Source organism: Podarcis raffonei, chromosome 17 (genome assembly GCF_027172205.1).
Source record: "Podarcis raffonei isolate rPodRaf1 chromosome 17, rPodRaf1.pri, whole genome shotgun sequence".
Lineage (NCBI taxonomy): Eukaryota > Metazoa > Chordata > Lepidosauria > Squamata > Lacertidae > Podarcis > Podarcis raffonei.
The window spans coordinates 33,064,365-33,086,665 of record NC_070618.1 but is presented as its reverse complement, the minus strand read 5'-3'; the positions used below and the strand labels follow the sequence as shown (position 1 = coordinate 33,086,665).

The 22,301-nt window shown below is 48.1% G+C and overlaps 1 protein-coding gene and 1 long non-coding RNA gene across 6 annotated transcripts in view; both read left to right on the top strand.

The window, feature by feature from the left end:
* The first annotated feature begins 23 nt into the window (after positions 1-23).
* On the top strand, positions 24-994 carry LOC128404651 (uncharacterized). The gene is made up of 2 exons (XR_008328147.1): positions 24-202; positions 250-994. It is a non-coding gene; the product is annotated as an uncharacterized LOC128404651 (long non-coding RNA).
* A 129-nt stretch (positions 995-1,123) lies between these two features.
* LOC128404814 (tetratricopeptide repeat protein 39A-like) overlaps positions 1,124-22,301 on the top strand; it is a 34,352-nt gene continuing 13,174 nt past the window's right edge. The window contains exons 1-6 of one of the 5 annotated variants that reach the window (XM_053370766.1): positions 1,124-1,177; positions 16,254-16,349; positions 18,155-18,286; positions 19,702-19,769; positions 20,477-20,544; positions 21,292-21,356. In XM_053370766.1, coding sequence (XP_053226741.1) covers positions 16,336-16,349; positions 18,155-18,286; positions 19,702-19,769; positions 20,477-20,544; positions 21,292-21,356 — 347 coding nt within the window. In that variant the 5' untranslated portion in view covers positions 1,124-1,177; positions 16,254-16,335. Of the gene's footprint in view, positions 1,178-5,919; positions 6,374-11,053; positions 11,627-16,253; positions 16,350-18,154; positions 18,287-19,701; positions 19,770-20,476; positions 20,545-21,291; positions 21,357-22,301 lie in introns of those variants that run through there. The other 4 variants (XM_053370765.1, XR_008328176.1, XM_053370764.1 and 1 more) reach the window with 4 other exon arrangements.

Here is a 22,301-nt window from a genome sequence, read left to right as displayed (position 1 = left end):
ACAGCAGGTTTCCTACCTTGGGGCCCTTTGACCTGTTTGCATTTTCCCACTTCCCATGGCTACTCTGCAGAATTGGAGAAGTGGCTGGACTGCCTTTGCCGTCTCGCTTCCCCAGACTTGCCTAAGCAGGGCTCATCACTCATGTAACACATTGCTCAGCAGAGTTTGATTTCGAATTGTTTTAACATTAACATCTTGAAACGTGCATTAGCAAAAGCAGGAGGAGCTTTTTACAAACCTCTATAGCAGGCGAGTCTTTTAAAAGCGGCTTTTTGGCACTTGTGTCCATTGAATGAATTCCATTTTTAACATTTTCTGTGTTGTGGAAGTTTTAAGGAAATTAATATTTTCTAGTATTAACTTGATTTACCTGTTGTTTGAAAGATTCTTGCATTTTAAGGACTTTTTCCCCCCTTAAAGGAAACCCATTAGTATTGGGGGGACACAGAATCTCTTTGTTAAACGTTGGGGGGGAAGCGCTTTGCTTTTTTAATTTGGTGGGAAATATCAAATTGACATATTTTCGCAAATCTTTATAGGAAAATGTAAAAAGGAAAATTCTGCTTTGATGTACCTTTTTGAAGCTTGAGTTTGAGCTGACTGCACTTGAACATATCCTGATTGATCTCACCCGGAAGCTGACCTGGTACTTGGCTTCAGTCTAAAAATATCCAGTGAAATTGACCTTGAACTTGAGATGCACAGGCACAGAACTGCAGAGTTTCCTCCAGTTTAGCTCATCCTTCACCTTATCATAGGAATGTTGGTCAAAATTGTTGCTGGTTTGAACATCAATAAAACTGTCAGTATCACCTGTCTAAACCCCCGTTTTCTTCGATGAACCATGAAATTGACTACTGCCTTCCCCCTCTCCCCTCATAACAATCCTGTCTCCAGTCCCACTCTTTCCTCAGCACATGCCCACTGCAGAGGGATCAGGAGTATTGCCTCTATGCCTCAAAAATAAATTCCGAAGCCATAAATTACTGCTAAATTGTGTGATATTGTTCTGTGGCTATAACTGACAACGTGCAATATGTACTGGATAAGTAAAACTAATGTGATTTTTTTCTTCGGGGGGGGGGAGAGAGAGAGGCAGGGGAGACATGGAGGAAAGGGGAATTTCTGGTTCTCAAGCCTGAAAGCGAGAATCCGGTGGTTATGAACATGGCTGTAGGTAAGGGCCAAAGAGTGCAGATTCTCCTGATTTGATGAGCAAAGTTGCTTTTCTCCGCTGAAATACAATGGTACCTTGGTACTCAAACGGCTTGGCTCCTGAACAAATCTGCTCCCGAATGCCGCAAACCTGGAATGAGTGTTCCAATTTGCGAACATTTTTTGGAAGCCGAACGTCCGACGCGTCTTCTGATTGAGTGCAGGAAGCTCCTGCAGCCAATTGGAAGCTGCGCCTTGGTTTTTGAACGGTTTCGGGAGTCAAATGGACTCCCGGAACGCATTAAGTTCGAGAACCAAGGTACCACTCTAAACCCTGTTTAAAAGCTTCCTGAGATGGCTTTTCCACTTGACCTTGTGATTTGACATAGGCATTCAGACAGCATCGAGGTATCTTTGGGTAGTAAGCAAACCAAAAAGCTGATGATTGAGGTGGCATGGAAAACTTTTTTAGAAGTGGGAGCTGAAGAATGATGTCACTGTTGATTTGCGGCTCTCTTCAGAGCAGCAGCAGTTGACTCCTAGGATGGACTGAAAAGGTACTCAGTGTGTTGCCCGGAGTGGAAGTCGGGTGCTGAAAAAAGCAGAATCAATTACAGTGGTATCTCGGGTTACAAACACTTCAGGTTACAAACGCTTCAGGTTACAGACTCCGCTAACCCGGAAGTAGTACCTTGGGTTAAGAACTTTACCTCAGGATGAGAACAGAAATCGTGGCGCGGCAGTGCGGTGGCAGCAGGAGGAGGCCCCGTTAGCTAAAGTGGTACCTCAGGTTAAGAACAGTTTCAGGTTAAGGACAGACCTCCAGAACGAATTAAGTTCTTAATGCGAGGTACCACTGTATGCAAAATAAGCAAGCAATACACAACCCTGCTTAATTTGCAAAATGCGTTCACATGTAACAATTCATCTGCTTGACACAGCAATTTGATTTAAGCACATTCAGGTGCTGAGGTCTTGGTGAGAGAAACTGCAGCTGTGTATTTTATCAGAGATGGGTGGAAAGAACTACAGGAGAAATGGCTTGCAAAAAATAAAATAAAAAATTTGACCAGCTTTACTTGCTAAGTCTGAAAAGAGCAAAGACCACCAACCAGACCTCTTTCGGGAAATTAGTTAATGAGTTAATTGCAGTTCAGTTTGGGCAACCAGCCAGTTGTGCCCCCAGCTGCAAACATGGGACATTTTATCCTTCCAAGTTTTGGGTGGGTGTCGCCTTGAAGAGATCTGCTTCTCTGTATCTGATGGAGCGCTATTGTGGGCACTATGGACAGAATATGAAATAAACAAGCTCTCGAAGCCACTCAGTGGCAGGAAAGGGACATGGATCTCCTTCACAATGTGTCTTGTTTTTTAATTTCCAAATGGAGTGGGTCTGAGTGGTAAGAGCTCCAGGCAACAGAAGAACTCCCAAGTCCCAAGAAGACAGAAGAAGAGGGCTGCTGACATGTTAAAAATAGTTCTTGAAAGGATACTGGCTAAGTAGGCTAGAAAGTAGCATCTTTTACCAAGTTTTGGGCAGCTAATAATTTATTTGTTAGGTCTTGTGTTTCTCTGTGCGAGGGAAACTGAGGCGAAAGGAAGAGACAGGCTTCCTTGAACCAGGCAAGTCCAGGACTGAGCCAAGCTATGCTTGTGGTCCAAGTTCTTGCAGCTGACCAGCTCAGCCTGTCTTAAGCCTTTTCGCAGGTCCAGAAGTTTCAGTATTCATTTTTAGTTCTCCAGAGCAAGAAGGGCCCAACTCGTCTGGTATGTAATGTTATGCCTCCTTGACCTTTGGAGGCGTTTCCCCCCCAAGCACTTGGGTGGCCATGTGCCCACATAATGCTCCCTCCGGTTGGCACCAGCTGGGGCCTTTGCTCAGTAACCCAGGGCTTGCTCCCGTCAGTCTGGACGCTCCTCTGTCTGCTCCTCCAGGCTCCTGGCCTCTTCCATGTGCCATGTGCACGGTTGGCTCGTTGAAATGGGTGTTCTCGGTGGCCAGAGAAACTTGGCTGGGAACTGGATTCGGGGGGGGGGGGGAGGCTCTGATCCCTCCAAGCAAGATGGTGATTAATGGCAGGTGTCCTGTGAGTAGGAATTCAGGTCCAACTTGCTCATTTCTGCTCCGCGTTTGGTGACTGTGTGCATGTGTGTGTGAGAGAGGGAGAGGCGTTTGCATGCGCGCCCACACACATCAGCTGTCTTTTGGCTGCCTCTCCCTAAATTGGCTAATTACTTGAGATTAATGCTTAGAAGCAGCAGCTTCCTCTCCCCTCCCTGCCATCTGCTCTCTTCTGTATCGGGGGGGGGGTGTCATTATTTGCCAGTGCCTGGATTCTGTTTTCTGAATTTGACTCCAGCTTCGTAGTTTTAACCTACAGGGGATTGCAGCATGATTCAAATACAAGGGAAGATGCTAGAGCTTCGCTGATGGAAGGAAGATCCAGCAAAAGCATTGTGTGTGTGTGCATATAACGGGTGTGCACCGTGTAAACATGGGAGGGCCTCGCCTTTTCTTAAATAATTACACTTCCTGTTCTCGGGGTCATATCAGTTTGCAAGAGGCCACAGCGCTTTCCAAGGATGGGGTTGCAGTATTGGTTGTTATCTCCCAGCACTGCTTTTTCTCTACCTGACATTTGCCCTGTCATTGCCTTGCTACTTGCCAGAAAGAAGGAATTTTGCAGTTGCTTAATTTTGCAGCTAACCAAGTGTGAAAATAGAACAGGTTCACGAAAAGAAGTGTATTTGCATCTCTCTCTCTCTCTTTTTGGTGCATTGAGCATACGCTTTTGCCTCATTGCACCTAACTTTTTACAACGGGGGGCAAAAAGACAGGTGGGCTCTAGCTATAATTGGTGGCACTAGTCAAGCCACAGGATGGGGGGGGGGAAGATCTGGATTTTATGTTTCTGCCCCCAGATGGGAGGTTTGTAGTCCCCAAAACACCACCTCCAATTTGCTACTTTAAAAAATAGATTTTTAAAATTAGTGGGGGTTTTTTAATGACCAATCCTTTGGGTCTCCCACTGTGTTGTCCACACCCTAGCCCCACTATTCCCTGCTTCTAAAAAAAACACCACTTTTTAATTTTGAAAAATCAGACTGCTCCCATAGGCTCTTGTCAATGCCCAAATGTTTTTTGTTGCATCTCCAAGAACCCCCCCTATTTATCCTTAAAATAATTACTGGTTACTCTTGCTGTGATGCTGAAAGGTTTTTGTGACACCCCTCCCCCAAACCCCTTCAAAATTGTGTTATCTTAATAACACTGAATTATAAAAAATGGTTTAAAACAGTATAGAATAGCTGCTGGGGAAGCTTCTGCTAGGATTTTAAAAGCAAGTGTCCTTTTAAGAGTTGTCTATAGTTTATTGGCACATAAATGCCACCAGTTTGGTGCTTCTTGCGTCAGTTTTAAAACAAAGTCTTGGCAAGAATAGTCTTTGTGTTCATAATCCAAGGTCCACAATATTTCCCTGGACCTCAAGACACAGTGACCAAGAAGAAGCTGCTGTAGGGCTGCTCTGCTCCAGCCTGTCCCCAGGACCTGTTCCCCTCTTTGGCATATCACAGCTAAGTATAGGTGGGAGGAGCTCTATAAAAGGGCACAGCCCCTTCAAGTGGGGGCTGTCAATCAAAGCCTCCAGGCTGCTTTGTAAATAGGGAGATGGTGAAAGAGCGAGGTGAACAACCTGGCGGAGGGAAAACTTTGCTGTCCTGAGGAACAGGTCTCGGTGTTTCGATTTCTAGGAATAGAGTTGAGAGATGACCTAACCTGGGGAGAAAACAGTAAAGACCTGATGAAGAGAGCACAGCAGAGGTTATATTTTCTGAGAATCCTCCAGAAAAATAACCTCTCAAAGGACCTGTTGATGGCATTTTACCATTGTACTGTTGAGAGTGTATTAACTTATGGTCTGTGTGTGTGGTTTGGGAGCTGCACAGTCAAGGAAAAACCAATGCTGTCCAGGGTTGTAAAGACTGTGGAGGGAATAATTGGGTGCACTCTTCCCACCTTGGATCAAATCTGTGCTTCCAGGTGCCATAAGAAAGCTGCAGAGATAGTGCGCACCCCGGGAATGATCTCTTTCAGCTTCTGCCTTCTGGAAGAAGGTACAGGGTTATAAAGACTAGGAGTAGCCACATGAGAAACAGTTTCTATCCAAATGTGATTTTGGTTTTAAACACTGTAAGGTAGTCTTTATGTGAGTATATTGTATTCAATTATGGGGTATCAGAGTTTTTAAGGGCTAACCAGGCTGGGATAGCTGGGATAGCAGGCTTGTAGGTTTTTGAATGTCTAATGTAGATTTTTCAATTTTGTTCTGCAATAAAGATTATTGTATCGTAAAAATTTGCTGAGTGCTATGAAAAGCGACTTGGGGGGGGGGTGAGCTCCTGTTGCTCGGTCCCAGCTCCTTCCAACCTAGCAGTTCAAAAGCACACCACTGCAAGTAGATAAACAGGTAAACGGCGGGAAGGTAAACGGCGTTTCCGTGCACTGCTCTGGTTTTGGTGTTCCGTTGTGCCAGAAGTGGCTTAGTCATTCTGGCCACATGACCCGGAAAAACTGCGGATAAACGCCATCTCCCTCGGCCAGTAAAGCGAGATGAGCGCCGCAACCCCAGAGTCGTGTGCGACTGGACTTAACCGTCAGGGGTCCTTTATCTTTACCTTTACAACATGCCAAAAGTGCTGGAGTGTACAATGAAAAAATGTGGGGCACCGTCAGAAGCTCAGCTGGTCTGGAACCCGGTAAAAGGGCAAGACCAGGTTTTTTTCATGGTATGTGCTTGCAGTATAGGCACAAAACTTCAGGTTTTATTTGAAACAAGGAGGGCTTTTGCTGTATTTTTCTTCGATGCCTCAGTTTCCAACACCCCTTCAATAGCTCTGCAGGGGACTAAGGGACAGGCTTCTCCCAGAGATCTTGGTGTCTGCTGGCAAACCAAGTAGATGATTGACAGAAGAGGCAGGCCTTCCCCTGGCACAGCTCCCCCAGGGATGGCTGGCAGGAGGAGGCACACCCCTGGAATACTGTTGCAGCGGCAAGGCCTTGCTTTGTTGGTTGCTAAGCAACCACCTCTTGAGGCACAGCTGGTGCTGGGAGCTGAGAGGCCAGATTGCCACTGTGAGGATCAAACAACTGGGCCCTTGGCACCTGTGGAAATGCCATGGCAGGAGCCTGGAAGCAATTTAGCTACCAACCCCTGAGGTAATGCCGGTTAGCATCACACTTAAATCCAAATGTTGGAATTAAATCCACTTCTCTGAGGTGCACACGACTTGCCACCTGTTTTGCACCATATGCTTCTTCATTTCTAGGCAAGGATCTGTGTGGGCCTCCTTAACGCTGTTTGTTTTGTTTTTAACGTCTGATTGTGCTTGAAGACCTTGGGAATGACAGAGGCCTGGTTGTTGACAAGAAAGGTTTTATGCATGAACGGAAGGGAAGAATAAAGGCAGCTGAAATGTGCCTATTTAGTGGCAGCATCTTTCTCACAGAGCTCTTGAAGTTGCTTGAGAGTTGTAGGATGTCTTCAGTTCAGGGTGGAGTCGGCTGATTCTGGGTTGCAGCCACGGAGCTGAAGCAAATATGCAGACTCTGAACATCTGCAAATTTCTAATTTCACAATACAGTTTTTCATGAGTTTCAAAGCAAAATTCAGGTTTGTGTTTTGCTTTCTTCGTGATTTAGAAGAGGTGCATGTCAGCTATAAATACTGACTAATAAGTAAGTAAAGGGACCCCTGACCATTAGGTCCAGCCGTGGCCAACTCTGGGGTTGCAGCACTCATCTTGCGTTATTGGCTGAGGGAGTCGGCGTACAGCTTTCGGGTCATGTGGCCAGCATGACTAAGCCGCTTCTGGCGAACCAGAGCAGTGCACGGAAATGCCGTTTACCTTCCCACCGGAGTGGTACCTATTTATCTACTTGCACTTTGACATGCTTTCGAACTGCTAGGTTGGCAGGAGCAGGGACCAACCGCCGGCCTTCTGATCAACAAGTCCTAATTATCTCTTCTGGGGAACCTTGGCTTCTTTGGGAGTCTTATTCTGGTTTCCCATTTAGAGCAACAGCTGAAGACAATGTAGCCACTCATATTGTTCTTCCTTTGCAATGTGCAACCATGCAATTATTAGGTATAAAGGTAAAGGTACCCCTGCCCGTACGGGCCAGTCATATCCAACTCTAGGGTTGCGTGCTCATCTCGCTCAAGAGGCTGGGAGCCAGCGCTGTCCGAAGACACTTCCGGGGCTCGTGGCCAGTGTGACGAAGCTGCATCTGGCGAGCCAGCACCAGCGCAGCACACGGAAACGCCGTTTACCTTCCCGCTATAAAGTGGTCCCTATTTATCTACTTGCACTTAGGGGTGCTTTCGAACTGCTAGGTGGGCAGGAGCTGGGACCGAACGACAGGAGGTCACCCCGCCGCGGGGATTTGAACCGCCGACCATGCGATCAGCAAGTCCTAGGCACTGAGGTTTTACCCACAGCGCCACCCGCGTCCCCCTATTATTAGGTATATTCTTATGCAAATCCTCGGTTTACCAATAGGCAGTGGAAAGGACCAGCATTGGCCCAAGCAAATTGAGTGCACATACCATCCCCTCAAACCTCTGCAATGCAGATGTTAATTTGGGATATTTTTTCTGGGGATATGCTATTTTGAAAGCAGAGTGCTTTTTAAATAAGGTAAAAGGTAAAGGTAAAGGACCCCTAGACAGTTAAGTCCAGTCAAAGGTGACTAAGGGGTGCAGTGCTCATCTTGCTTCAGGCTGAGGGAGCTGGTGTATGTCCACAGACAGCTTTCCAGATCATGTGGCCAGCATGACTAAACAGTTTCTGGCGCAACGGGACACTGTGACGGAAGCCAGAGCGCATGGAAATGCCATTTACCTTCCCATTGCAGTGGTACCTATTTCTCTACTTGCACTGGTGTGCTTTCAAACTGCTAGGTTGGCAGAAGCTGGGACAGAGGAACGAGAACTTATCCCATATTGTGGATTCGAACTGCTGACCTTCTGATTGGCAAGCCCAAGAGGCTCAGTGGTTTAGACCACCCTTTACCTTAAAAAAATCAAACACCAGAACACTCCAGTACTAAAACCCATTGCTTGCCAACTATCAAATACTGCAAAGTATCAATTGCAGTTATCAAATGTTGAAATCAGATGCCACTGGCTGTCAGGTACGCAGGTCTAAAATACCTCGAGAACATTTGGGGGCTTCTTTAGCAGCTAAACATCTGGAGAATATTTAACAAAAGGGACGTAGATTTCAGTTCTCTAGGATTCTAGCTACTGCACACAGACACAAGCTCCTATATCTCCAGAGCATCAGAAGATCCCTAATCAGGACCGGAATATTTTACTCAACCTCATATTCTCATGCATTTCCTTAACAAGGACTTTTAATGCTACAAGTTCTTTGTAAATTTTATCATTCCCTTGTTGGTCAGTGCAGCTGCTATTTTAGGGGGCAAGAAAGAATGGAAGCTTTCTGTGTGCGACTTGTGATTTGAGCTTTCTAATGCTAGCTTACTGAACTTTACATCCTAGTACCTCCACAGAACAGTTTCGAAAGCCAAGTGACATTCGCCCAAAGTTAACAGGGCTTGGAACTGCTCTTCTTAAAGTTTACTGGGTGCTTAAAATAGCTGTTGCCCTGTGGACTTCCCCATACCACATGGCCATTCTGCAAGACTCTGGGCGTTTCCAGAAAGCAGGTTTGGTCACATTTAGTGCAGAAACAGATCAATGAAAGAGGAAATAATAAAGCTACCCTGTTCTTTAAGGCAGATAACGAATGAAGGGATTCTTTCTATTCCTAAAATTCATCTCAAGGAAGCAATTAAAGTTTTTGAGGCTGATATTTCTTTTGGTGCTAACCAAGACTAAACAGTTGCGGTTTCCATAGCTGTGATTTCTGCATTGTATATGGCTCTATAGGTCCCTTCCCACTCTACTATTCTATGATTCTGGGAGATCTGTGGTGAAGGAAGCAACTACTGTAAATCCAAACACACAAAGTCTGCCCCCGCCCCAGTTTTTACCTAACCAAAATTAGAACCCTCTTGAAAAATGCAGAAAGGCTTCTCTTTCCCAAACAGACAAACCATCAGCAATGCAAATAGCTTCAGTACCAATCAGATCTGTAGCTTTGCACCTCCACCCACCTTTCTGTGTTCCCGTCTTGCTTTTAGTTGTCTTTGCTCAAGTCTCTCTAATAGGAACTGCTGTGGTTGTGTAAGAAGGCTAATTGTTTAATGGAAATCTCATCAATAGCATAGCGTATCAATATGTGAGCCTGTGGAAGTGTGAGTCTATGATGCTTTTGTTCTCTGCTCTCCTCACCTGGGAACTTTCTATGCTCCAAGTGAGAAAGGGCTGTCTGAGATTCCCCAACAGAAATAATGGTTGCTACAGTACAGCTGCCCTGGTTGGACAAGCTGTTTATCTAGAGAAGTGACAGAGAAGCTATATATCACCCAGGGGCTCTTGCAGTGTGGCAATGCAATAAGGGTCACTCTTAGGCCACTAAGAGTGCTTCTCCACACTGTCATTATTTTTGGGTGGGATTCAATCATATATTGGCAAATTCAGGATGCACCATTAAAGTTGTTTTCAGCGCTCTTGGCAGCAATGCCCCACTCCGCCTGCAAAAATAAAAAAGAAAGCTAAATGTTTGCAGTAAGGAAAGTGACAGGGAACTAACCTACCAGCAAACAAATCAGAATGAATGCTCAAGAAGCAGCCTATATCATCTAACCTCCCAACAGAATCAAGGGAAATGCTCTGGAAATGACCATAGTGCAGCTGTTTTGGAGTAGCAGGATGCCTTCATACAGATGGAACTGGTGGTAAAAAGGAGAAGACAATTTGGGTGTAGGCAAAAGTGTTCCCTAAAACAGGAAAATCCCCCGTTGTTGGAACATTAGTACATTGTAATGCTTAAAATAAGGTATTGGAGGGTTCCAGAGTTGGGGAAGTGATGAGGCCTTTGCTTCTGAGATTCAGCTGGCACTGTCATTGGCTGTTTTCTGAACCCAATGCAACAATAGTTGATCTCATGGCTTTTACTGAGAACCAATCAGTTATGAGCCGAATACTGTAGTATTGCTGACAGTGGAACGTATTCCAAATCATAGGCTGACCGCTGTGATTTTACCTGTGTGTATATGCTTTTTCTTTTTGTAATCCAGTCTGGGATTGGAAATTGATTAAGGAGAAGCCGGATAGGTGGGTGGATACTATTTTCTCACCCTCAGTCTTGCCATCTGCGAAAGGGGGATAATAAAGAGCTTATCTTCCAGGACTTTTGTAAAGGCTATACCACCGGGATAAATGCATATACCTGGGGTGCTTGGAACATGTTTAAAATGTTGCTAGACCCTAAGCAACAATCGCCCTGCAAACAAAGGTCCATATAGTTAAAGCTATGGTTTTCCCAGTAGTGATGTATGGAAGTGAGAGCTGGACCATAAAGAAGGCTGATCGCCGAAGAATTGATGCTTTCGAATTATGGTGCTGGAGGAGACTCTTGAGAGTCCCGTGGACTGCAAGAAGATCAAACCTCTCCCTTCTGAAGGAAATCATCCCTGAGTACTCACTGGAAGGACAGATCCTGAAGCTGAGGCTCCAATACTTTGGCCACCTCATGAGAAGAGAAGACTCCCTGGAAAAGACCCTAATGTTGGGAAAGATGGAGGGCACAAGGAGAAGGGGACGACAGAGGACGAGATGGTTGGACAGTGTTCTCGAAGCTACCAGCATGAGTTTGACCAAACTGCGGGAGGCAGTGGAAGACAGGAGTGCCTGGCGTGCTCTGGTCCAGGGGGTCACGAAGAGGCGGACACGACTAAACAATAAGAAGCAGCAACAGTCTGGCAAGGGAAGCTTGTAATTTTCCACAACAAAAGTTGGTGAGTTGTTTCATAAGTTTTGCACATGGATGCCCAACCCTGAGCACCTTTTCAGTAGACCCTTCTTCCTTTCCCCTCTCTCCATCTGTGTCTTAAAACAATGAGAAGGAACAGCTGGCACAGGCGCACCTGTCGAATATCCGCAGGAGCCCTTCCAGGGAAAGCGAGAAAAGAGACACGAAAAGCTGTCTGGTTTGGGGCAGGTGTGTATATGCATTATATTCATGGCTGTGACTTTTGCCTGCCTGCCTGCTTTTGGTCCAGACCTCTTGGACGAGGCGATGCCGGGCTGGGGGAGGCGAGAATCCGGCACGGTCCGGGTGGCAGGAAGGGGAGGGCGGAGTTGTCACCTGTGCTCCGCAGCCCAGGTAGGGGATGGGAGGGAGCCACCTGCAGGGCGGAGCCCGGCCGAGCCCGGCCGCTTCGCCTGCGTGTCGCCTGGCATTCCTGAAGGGGCTGCGAGTGCGACTCCTGCTCCCGGCCTGGCAGCTCTCCCGGCATGGCTCTGGAAGGCGGCGGCGGCGGCGGCAGCAGCAGCAGCAGGTAAGGAGGTGAGCGAGGCAGGGAAACCAGCAGCCCTCCTCGCTGCCGGACGGAAAGCGGCTCCATCTCTCCTCCTTTCCTTCCTTATTTCCTTCCTCCCCCCCCCAAAAACCCCCCCTGCTTCCTAGGCGGAGGAGACTTTTAGGGCTCTGACTCGGGGGCACTGCAATGCAGTCTCTCTCCAAGGCAGAGGGCTGGACGGGGTGGGGGGGAGCGATCCTGCGAAGAGGGGTGTCCCCCCCCCGCTTTGGGCTAAAAAATGGGGGGGGGTGCTTTCAACAAGGAGTGGAAAAGGGAGATCAAGCCCGGGTCCCTGGGTTTCAGCGGGGGTGGGGTGGGCATAGCATAAGACAGCGCTTAACAAATGGAGGGGTTTTTTTCGGGGTGGGGGGGCGAGGGAAGAGATGGGAGATGCAGGATGTCCCTGGAGTCCTGATGCTCCTGGATGAGGTTCTTCCCAAGGCCTCCTGACAAAGGCCCGTCTGGTCCAGCCCCCTCGTGTTTTGGCTTCTCAGTTATCTCCTCTTCTGTGCCACCAGTTATTTACAACCCCCCCCTGCCCCCCCCGCCCTTTGTCTCCCTTATGTTTCCCAGGGCAGCAAGTGTAGGGTTAGGGGGAAGGCGAGTCCTTGTGAGTGACCCTAACTGAGCAGAAAGGCTACGCACATTGACCCACGACAAAGCACACCTCTGAAGGCGTGGAGCATAGAGCAGGATTTTGTGGCATGGATTTTGAACCAGGAAGTTCTCAAATTGGGGTGCGGGCAGCATCTTGAACTCTCGTGTTGGCCACAGCCAGTGGAGCCCAGTGGTCAGGGATGGTGGGTCTGACATGTCGAGAGGGCTGACCACCTCTGCAACTGGGACCTGATTTAGTTGTGGATGATCTTGCATGCGGTTTCATTCCTTAGGAAGAAAGAGCCTCCAGCTGCCTGCCGTATTTCCTGGGAATACTGAGGGTCGAAACTCAGAGCGGTGGGATGTTTGACTTTTCAAAAACCTCTCTGCGGTGTTCCCTCCCATCTGCATCCAAAGCAGAACTTCTTAAAATGAAGGTGTCCAAGTCTGAAATCTGAACTTTGCATTTTATAGTTTAGAATTTGGTTTCTGAGGTGTAAATTTCCACCTGCAGGTTCATAAGTAAACAGTAGATGCTCAGGACAGGAGCAGCCCAGGGGATATAGGCCTCTGTGCCTTGTTTGCTTGAGGGCACACAAACATCTGGAGCCCAAATGCAGGACCAAATGGTGTGATCCAGGAAGCCAATTATTATGGTGGTCCATTTATAGCCATAGTTGTCAGCATTTCCCTTTTTAAAACGCGAAATTCCCTTATTCCGGATAGGATTCCTTGCAAGAAAAGGGAAAAATTGACCTATTATGTTTATAACCAATCTTATTTCAGAGGGGTTTGTGGGGTAATCATGATTGACATGAAAGGTACCGTATTTTTCACTCTATAAGACGCACCAGACCACAAGACGCACCTAGTTTTTGGAGGAGGAAAACAAGAAAAAAATTATTCTGAATCCCAGAAGCCGGAACAGCAAGAGGGATCGCTGCATAGTGAAAGCAGCAATCCCTCTTGCTGGTCTGGCTTCTGGGATAGCTGCGCAGCCTGCATTCGCTCCATAAGACGCACACACATTTCCCCTTACTTTTTAAGAGGGAAAAAGTGAGTCTTATAGAGAAAAAAATACGGTAAGCTGTGCTGCGACATCCACATTGCAGAGTCAGTGCCTGGGCTGAGATGGCTTCAGGTTAAGCGTGTGAGGTGGCCATTAATGGTTACAGGCCACTGTGACAACTATACTTCAGCCAGGATCTTCCTGACTTACTATCAGTGTTAGAAACTCAGATATATAAGCTAGGGCTCCAGCGGCTCCTTAAACCCACAGTTACAGTCACCAAAACGGAATGCCTAGTAGCCATTTTAGGGCCAGGCAGCTGCAAAGCCGTATTTTTCAATACGATGTTTTGGTTCCTGAAATTCATACTGACTGCGCAGATAAAATATAATGGAGATTCCCAGGCATGTATCTCAAGATGGTGGAGACGTCAGGCACCATCCTGGAGCCCGGACATCTTCACTTGGTCGCAAATGGCCGATAGCCAGGTGCAAAATGCGCCTGGCGAATTTCGAATGCTGCTTGCTGTATATTAGCTGCTACTCTGCAATTCAGAGCAGTGGCTCCTCATGAATGGCTTTGTGATGGACAGAAGTTCTCTGAGATCTCAGGCAAATCTCTCTCTCAGATCCTGTTATTTACGATCAGGATTCCTTGGAGTGCTGCAGGCGGTGCAGCTGTCAGGTTGTGTATCTGGTAGGATAGCGCTAAGCACCCTCTGCCTGAGAGACCCTTTAGGGTGAGGAACCTGTGACCCTCCAGATGTTGTTAGACTCCAGCTCCCAGCAGCTCCAGCCAGTGTGGCCAATAGTCAAGCATGATGGGAGTTGTAGTCCAGCAATATCTGGTGGGCCACTGGTTCCCCAGTCCTGCTTTAATTGGATGTCTCTAACTTGAAGATGAAAGGTTCAGCGGTGAAAGTAAAGCACCCTACATTTAATCCCTGGAACCTTCTAGGAAAAGACTCCTGCTTTACATACTAGAGAGCTGCTATCAGCCCATGTAGATAAAACTGGGTTCGGTGGCCCAGTGCAGCTTGCTATGATAAGCCAGGGATTGAAGCAGGGACCACCAGGGACATAGTCCTGTGGCCAACCCAGTATTTCTGGGACTTGCCCCATCTCCCTCAGAAGACCATCTGGAGCGTCAGCAGGGCATGTCTGGCCTCTGAGGACCCAGGTCCTCGGCCCTGTTTGAACAAGGTGGGGTGGATGTGCTGGCAAAGGCCTTGCCAAGCCTGTGTTTGCTTAGTGTTCAAACTTGGTAACTCTGTGCTTGCTGGAAGGGCTGAGTAAAGTGCGTCAGCTGGGTGGGAGGTTGTTGCTTTCACAAACAGAAGCACCAGGCCCTTCCCTTCTAGCTCTACGGGAGGGAAGGAAGCAGGAAGCCCTGCCCTGATAGCACGAGACAAATTCTGACTTTCTTAGGCCATCCCTGTTTCCCCTCTCAGTTCAACGAACCCTGTCCTAATACCTCACAGGGTTAATCTGAGGATTAGTCAGATGAGGAAATGGTATTTACGTCTCTCTTTAAAAACATTTTTTTAAAAACCCTCATCTACGGCTCTATACTGTACACTGAAAAATAGTCACTCTGGTAACGCTCTCCTAGGCAGGTCTTGTCAGAAGTAAAACCCATTTAGTGGAAACCCCACTGTCAGGAGCAGTCTACCTGCTGCTTTCCTCCACCATCACCAGGCACTAAGCACAAAGAAGAGGGCCAGTTGCCCACCCGCCTCATTCCCAATGCGCCTGATCGGGGGCTGCGTTCTGGACCGCCCCATCCAACCCGCCCCGCCCCCGTACCTGGTACTTGAGCTCCATGGAGCTGTGGCCTGGTAGAAGCACTCCCTCCACCCGGCCAGCAGCAAGAGGATGAAGGCAGCATCATGCAGGGTGCGCAGCAGCGGGTGTGCCTTGCCAAGGACCCTGGGAGGGCCACCAAGAGCAGCAGTGGCAGCTGGAATGCAGAGGCTGCAGCTGGCACCATGGTTGGGGTCCTTCCTGTGGCCAGAAGGAGAGGGAAGCTGGACCGCTTCCTTGGAGAGGAAGAGGTGACTGTGCTCAGGAGGGATGCAGGTGGCAGAGGGCACACAGAGCACAGCTCCAGCCTCCCCCTAAGAGGGGGTGCTACACATTTTTCTCTCATTTTCAAAATGAGCCAACTGACTTGTGAGGAACCCAAAAACAAGTCTTGTACTCTTCTGCAAGACTAAAAGATGGGACATTTTGGAATCCGATCAAACACCAGGATGGCTTCTGTCATTCTGGGATGCCCCAGTTAAAACGGGATAGCTGACGGGTATGTATGACATACTGCTATGCCTGTCTGAAGCTGCTGGTGTGAAGTGTGGTTTTGAACTGTGGACCTCTTGGACATACATTGTGGCTGGGGCGACCCAGTCAGATGGGTGGCATACAATTATTATTATTATTATTATTATTATTATTATTATTATTATTATTTGTCTCCTTTTAGGGCTGCCCACTTAGACTATGTTTCTCTGTACAGTGGTACCTCGGGTTACAGATGCTTCAGGTTACAGACTCTGCTAACCCAGAAATAGTACCTCGGGTTAAGAACTTTGCTTCAGGATGAGAACAGAAATCAGGCGGCAGTGGCGCGGCGGCAGCGGGAGCCCCCATTACCTAAAGTGGTACCTCAGGTTAAGAACAGTTTCAGGTTAAGAACAGACCTCCAGAACGAATTAAGTTCTTAACCTGAGGTACCACTGTAGTAGTATGTCGTGCCAAGACTTAAATCACATGGCTCCCCCCCAAGAATCCTAGGAACTGTAGTTCACCCTTCACAGGACTACAATTCCTGGCTTGCTTTCCAAACTACAGTTCCCAGGCTTCCGGCAAGGGGTGGTGGTGGGGAAGCTATGTGATTCAAATGTGTTCTGAATGTGTGGATTGTGACTATCTTACCAAAGGTCTCATGGGCCATTTCGGGGGAGGCTAACTGAGCTCTCTCTTTCTGCGCCTTCCTTCTCCGCAGCAGCTCCCTGGAGGCTGCCCTGGCTGAGTGCACAGAAGCACTGAACTGCTTCCTGAAAAACCAGTTCAGTGAGAGCTTGGAGATGCTGCAACCCAGGTGAGTGGGGAAAGGGCCTGATCCAGTCACCTTTGTGGAAAGCGGGGGACGGGGGGGACACATCAGACCCAGGGCTTCCCTCTCCTCCCCAATAAGCTGTTGAACCTTCCTCCAGCACTCCTTCCTTGGAGCACCTGACTGGCCCTTGGTGTGCAACCGAAACAAATTGGTAGGGTGGAAGGAAGGGAGTCTATGGGTAGTGAGGCCAAGTGGCCTTGGAGGAGAATTTGATTAGTGCACTTTGTCATTGTTTTGAACTTTGTAGTCACTTCTGGCAGGAACGGGGTGTGTGGTTACACTAAGGATGTGAACTAATCCATAATAGCAGCGATAGTAGCAATATCTTTAAAAAACCCACACAGTGGAACAACAACTATTGGAGGGAGGGGGACTAGAAGCAGCCCTGAGACTCCCTTCCCCCAGTATAGGGCGGTATATAAATTTAATAAACAACAACAACAACAGAAGTAGCTCTGCACTACCTCATGCCGGGAGCAGCGAATCGTAAGAGCAGGCGTCGGCAAAACTCACGATGCAGGAAAAACTGTGAAGTCAGCCAATGTCTTCATGTACTGGTAGCTCCATCCTTATTTCAGACACTGTGATATATTGGTATATTGCGATGCTTAGCTGGTGATATATCACACGATGCTGAAAACCAGATATCTCCCAGCCCTAATCTAGTTCTAGTTTAGTGATGTGGTACAGGAGAGGACAGTGACCTGGAAATTACCTGCAAATGTAAAACAAAAAATTATAATCCCAAATGGGAGAAACCGCTTACTCCAACTTTTGTGGTGGTGCTTCGAGTACCAGAACACATTCCACCATTTAGCGTTCTGGAGGGGTTGCAAAACCCATATTAATTTCACATGACCTTTGGAAATTGAGACAAACGCCTCAGCCATGGCATGTGACTTTTATTGGTTGGCTACAGAAATATGTATTTAATGAGGTCCTCCGAATCTGTGGCGTTCATTGCTGTGCTTTAAATGTTTTGTGTGTGCGTGTGCAATCTGCTTTTTGTATAAGGAAAGCAGTATGCAAATACCTTTAATGGTAAGCACCCTGTGCAAGTTAGAAGATGGAGTTTTCACCTTTTGTGCACGCTGGAAAAGAAATGCGAACAAAACCCAAAGCCCTCCGTGTGTGTGGGAGGTTGCTCCTGTCTTTGCCAGCAAAAGCAGAGGCAGAAAAATAGATGAAAAGGAGAGCTCTGCTTTTCCTAAAAGCAGAAGAATGCCGTTGAATATTGTTGTTCAAGCCTCTCCCTGTCTTAGAAAGGCCTCCTGCCTGCCCTGTGCATGCTATTATTCTCACAAAGCTTGATTTGTAACTTCGTTAAGTATGTAGATTTCTGGCAGTGGCTTCAAAGAAATTAGACTGGTTCGAATCCTGGTTCATGGGTTCAACTCAGCAGGTAACTGGGCTATGTGGATTCAACCCCAGCAGAGTCTAAGTTGGGCCGAGGACATTCCAAAATCTTCAAGTGTTGACCCTTCTCCTTTTTATAACTTAATGAATTGTGATCAGGAATGTGACCATCTCTTTCTTTCTTTCTTTCTTCCTTCCTTCCTTCCTTTCTTTCTTTCTTTCTTTCTTTCTTTCTTTCTTTCTTTGTTGTAGTGCTGGGCATTGATTTTCAGGTGCATAAGGGTGAAATTCAAATGTCTCTCCCCCCTGTCCCACATCCTTTTGTGGGCAAATATGAGAAACATGGAGGAAACAATACAACCCTCCCTAGCTGTTGCCATCATTAATTAAAAAAACTACACCTGCTTCCTTTTTTTGATCCCTTTTGACAGGGCCAAAGAGAGCATGTATCATGCCTTAATCCATGCCACCATTCTGGAAATGCAAGCCATGATGACCTTTGAGCACGACGACATTGTTCATGCTGGACACACTATGAAAGAGGCACAGGAAATCTGCCAGAGGTGGGGACTACGTGGGGGGGGGGCCTCTTGGGGTGGGGAATAAGGCCTGTTTCTGTAGACTTCGCATGGGGCACCTCTGAAGGGGTGTTTGGTTATGTTAGGGCAATGGAAGTAGCTTCTAAATGGGGGGTGCTCTCGCCCAGAACCTCACCTGACTGCATCACTTGTGAGTGGGTACAGTGGTACCTTGGTTCTCAAACTTAATCCATTCTGGGAGTCCGTTTGACTCCCGAAACCGTTTGAAAACCAAGGTGCGGCTTCTGATTGGCTGCAGGAGCTTCCTGCACTCATTGCTGTAGCTAGGTGATCCTGCGCCCCTGGCAGAACCGTCCAGATTGCGCCCCCTAGCCATGGAAAAATTAGCTATTCTTTCTGCCTCTCTTCTAACCCCTCCCCCCCACTCATTCAATTCACCCTCTATTTAAAACCATTTCTTATGAGGCAATAATTGATATTTATATTTATGGACTGGACGCAGTTGACGCTGTGGGTTAAACCACGATACGATACGATACAATATCTTTATTGTCATTGTCCCTTGCGGAACAATGAAATTGAAAGAGAGCCTAGGACTTGCCGATCAGAAGGTTGGCGGTTCAAATCCCCGCGACGGGGTGAGCTTTTGTTGCTCTGTCCCAGCTCCTGCCAACCTAGCAGTTCGAAAGCACGTCAAAGTGCAAGTAGATAAATAGGTACAGCTCTGGCAGGAAGGTAAACGGCATTTCTGTGCACTGCTCTGGTTCGCCAGAAGTGGCCTAGTCATGCTGGCCACATGACCCGGAAGCTGTACGCCGGCTTCCTCGGCCAGTAAATTGAGATGAGCGCCGCAACCCCAGAGTTGGCCACGATGGACCTAATGGTCAGGGGTCCTTTTACCTTTACCTATATTTATGGACATATTTTTTAGCCGGTTTTGTGCCCCCACATTGCCTGCGCCCCTGGCGGGGGCCCACCTCACCACCCTCTAGTTACAGCCCTGCCTGCACTCAAGCAGAAGCCGCGCCGGACATTCAGCTTCCGAAAAACGTTCGCAAACTGGAGCGCTTACTTCCGGGTTTGCGGCATTCGGGAGCCGATTTGTTCGACAACTAAGCCGTTCGAGAACCAAGGTACCACTGTATTTCGTTTTCTCCTCCTGATCCAAGTCAGGATTCAATACTACTAAGGCCAGCTGCTCACAGGGGAGCAGGAAGTCTTATACCCTTCTGAGCTGTTTCTTTAAGCAACATTCTCTTCCTCAATTTGAAAATGGGTCTTAAGGGGTAGATGGGAGTCGTTGGGTGGGCATAGGCTCTGGGGAGGGGAAAGGTGTTGGTGCTGACAGCCCAAAGAGGATGCCCAGCTTGCATTCTCTGGAGGTTGGGATGGAGGAAGTGGAACCTAACTATGCATCCCTTTTGGGGTTTCTCTGGTAGGTTTCGGAGGAAAAGCACGGTGGCCGGATCCTTCTCCAGTCGGCTAGGCGGAGATTCCTGTACTGAAGGTGAGAAGAGTTACTGGCCCGGTTGTGGGGCTCAAGACCACTGCATTTTTTCTTCGGTCTATGAGGGGTGGGGGAAGCTAATGTTTGTGCACTAGCCAGAGACATCTGGAGGCAGGTCGAACTACAGTCACACCTCATGTTACGTCCGCTTCATGTTACGTTCTTTCAGGTTACGTCCCGCAGCGACCCGGAAGTACTGGAAAGGGTCACTTCTGGGTTTCGCTGCTCGCGCATGTGCAAAATGATGTCACACGCATGCGCAGAAGCAGCAAATTGCAACCCGCGTGTGTGCAGACGCGCCACTGCAGGTTGCATTCTTTTCATGTTGCGAACGGATCCCATTCGCAACCAGAGGTACCACTGTATATGGATCTTGAATCCAGAAATCCTTACGTTACCCTCTCTGGCTCGTCTTGATGTAGGCACAGGGTAGCTTGTGGAAAGGAATAAATATAAGGTGTGCAATGTCTAGAGGTTCCCCCTGACTTTTGGGGCAGGGAATCTTCATTATTGGCTGATGTGTTGCATATAAGTAAATAGTCCAAGCTTCAAGATGTGCGCAAGACAGAGATCCATGGTATTTTTTCTTTGGCGCTGCTGTTTCCAGTGGGTGGATGTGAATGTTTGAGGGTTGAACAGAGGTGGACATGGTAAGCCTGCTTAGGAATGACACGTCTTCCCTGAACCTGTTCCTTTCCCCATTGCAGAGGAGCTGCATGCAGAAGTGTGCTATGCAGAATGCTTGCTGCATCGGGCTGCCCTCACCTTCCTGCAGGTAAGGGGAGCTTCTCTCCACTGCAGGGCACAGGCCATCAGGGCAGCAGTTTTCAAGTGGTGGGGCAGGACCCCTCGACAGGAGGTGTCCCAGTGAGAGAGGTCTTGCAGCAGGTGGAGTCAGAGGCATTTTCCTTCCTGCAGCAGAGATTTAGCATTGCAGCCACTCACACTTCTATGTTAACTTTGTTGTGCAGGTAAGCAGCCACTTTTCTTCCTCCTTTCTCTGATGGGTTGGATTTCAGGAGGCAAATGTCTCTGGTCCACCTTTAATTGCTATATATATTTAGTGCCCCAATCCACAGATTCATATGTAACACAAGCCACAGACTGCATGCAAGGATTCTGTATGCTGCCTTATGGGGAAGCCAGGCAAGAGCCAGCCAACATAGAGCAATTCCCCTTCCTGTTCTCCGATCAGCTTCCACTATCCATGCCTGGGATGGGGACCCTGCAGCCTTCCTGATTCTGTTGGACTCCCAGCAGCCCCAGTCATTATTCCTGGCCCAATGGTCAGGGATGATCAGAGCGGTCTTCCAACAACATCCAGAGGACCACAGGTTCTCCATTCCCAATCCATGCCAGGCTTGGGACCAATATGCCCAGGCACCACTGCTTGTGCCTTCCCCTTACAGCAGGATGCTTGCATTCAGCTGTCCTGGTGGCATCACACAGACACATCAGACTTAAGGAGCTGAGTTATCTTCCTTAAGCTGGGGACTTTTCAAAATTCCTTTTCTTCTTTCAGGATGAAAATATGGTGAATTTCATAAAAGGAGGAATCAAGGTGCGTAGCAGCTACCTCATCTACAGGTGAGTTGTGCTGACAGCTGGCAGGGCTGGAACAGCAGAGCAGTATTGAATCACAGGTAGCACAAAGTTGGGAATGAGAAGCAGCACCAGTGAAGGGTATGAGATGAAGAAGACGGGGCAGGACAATTGGATTCCATGCCAGGTTCAGGAAGGGAGAGGTTTCTGGGACAATCTGCGTGTAAAGGGAATTGGGGTTGCTCATGCGTAAGGGGGCTGCTGCTCTAGGCAACGTTGTCTGGCTAAACCTTTCCCTGGCTGGACAGCCCTTTCTCCGTGGCTGTCTCAGTCACTGGCAGAATCCGTCAGTGGGCGTTTCCTGAACTTCTTCCAACATGAAAGCTCTTTGACGCCAAGTCTCCGCCTAGCCTCCCTGCGCGGAAGTCTTCTGCGCAGAGTAGGCGTGGCCAGCGGAGGTCCTGGGCTCTCCCCGCTGGTCTCTGTGGAAGAGTCTTAGAGCCATCTCTCCGAAGTCCTTCCCTGCTCCCCTTTCTTCCTGGTGTCACGCCGATTTCCTTCCCCAAAGGAAGTGTTCTCTCTCTCCCTGCTGGTCCCTTCTCCTGCATCGTTGGGGAGCCTTACCTCCACTCTTGGCTCCGATGGCAGTTCCCTGACACTGCGCATGCAGAGAAATTCAGCTGATACAGAATCCCTGCACCATAATCTTTCCGCTGGTTTGCCAGGGGTGGATGTGTGTAAGAAATATTCACTTCCCCCCTCTCTTCCCCCTCCATTTGAGCCTGGAATGGTACAGTCCCAAGAACATGTGATTTATTTTTGTGCTGTACGTCAGCAGAGGAATGTGTGTGAGAAAAGTCTGAGATGTAGCTACTGCTCCAGCATGCATCTCACATAGTGTCAGGAAACCGCTCCCAGTTTTGGGATGCTTACACATGAGAAACTGTCTGTACCTGAGAGGAGAGGAAAGAAATGTCCACTTGCGCACTT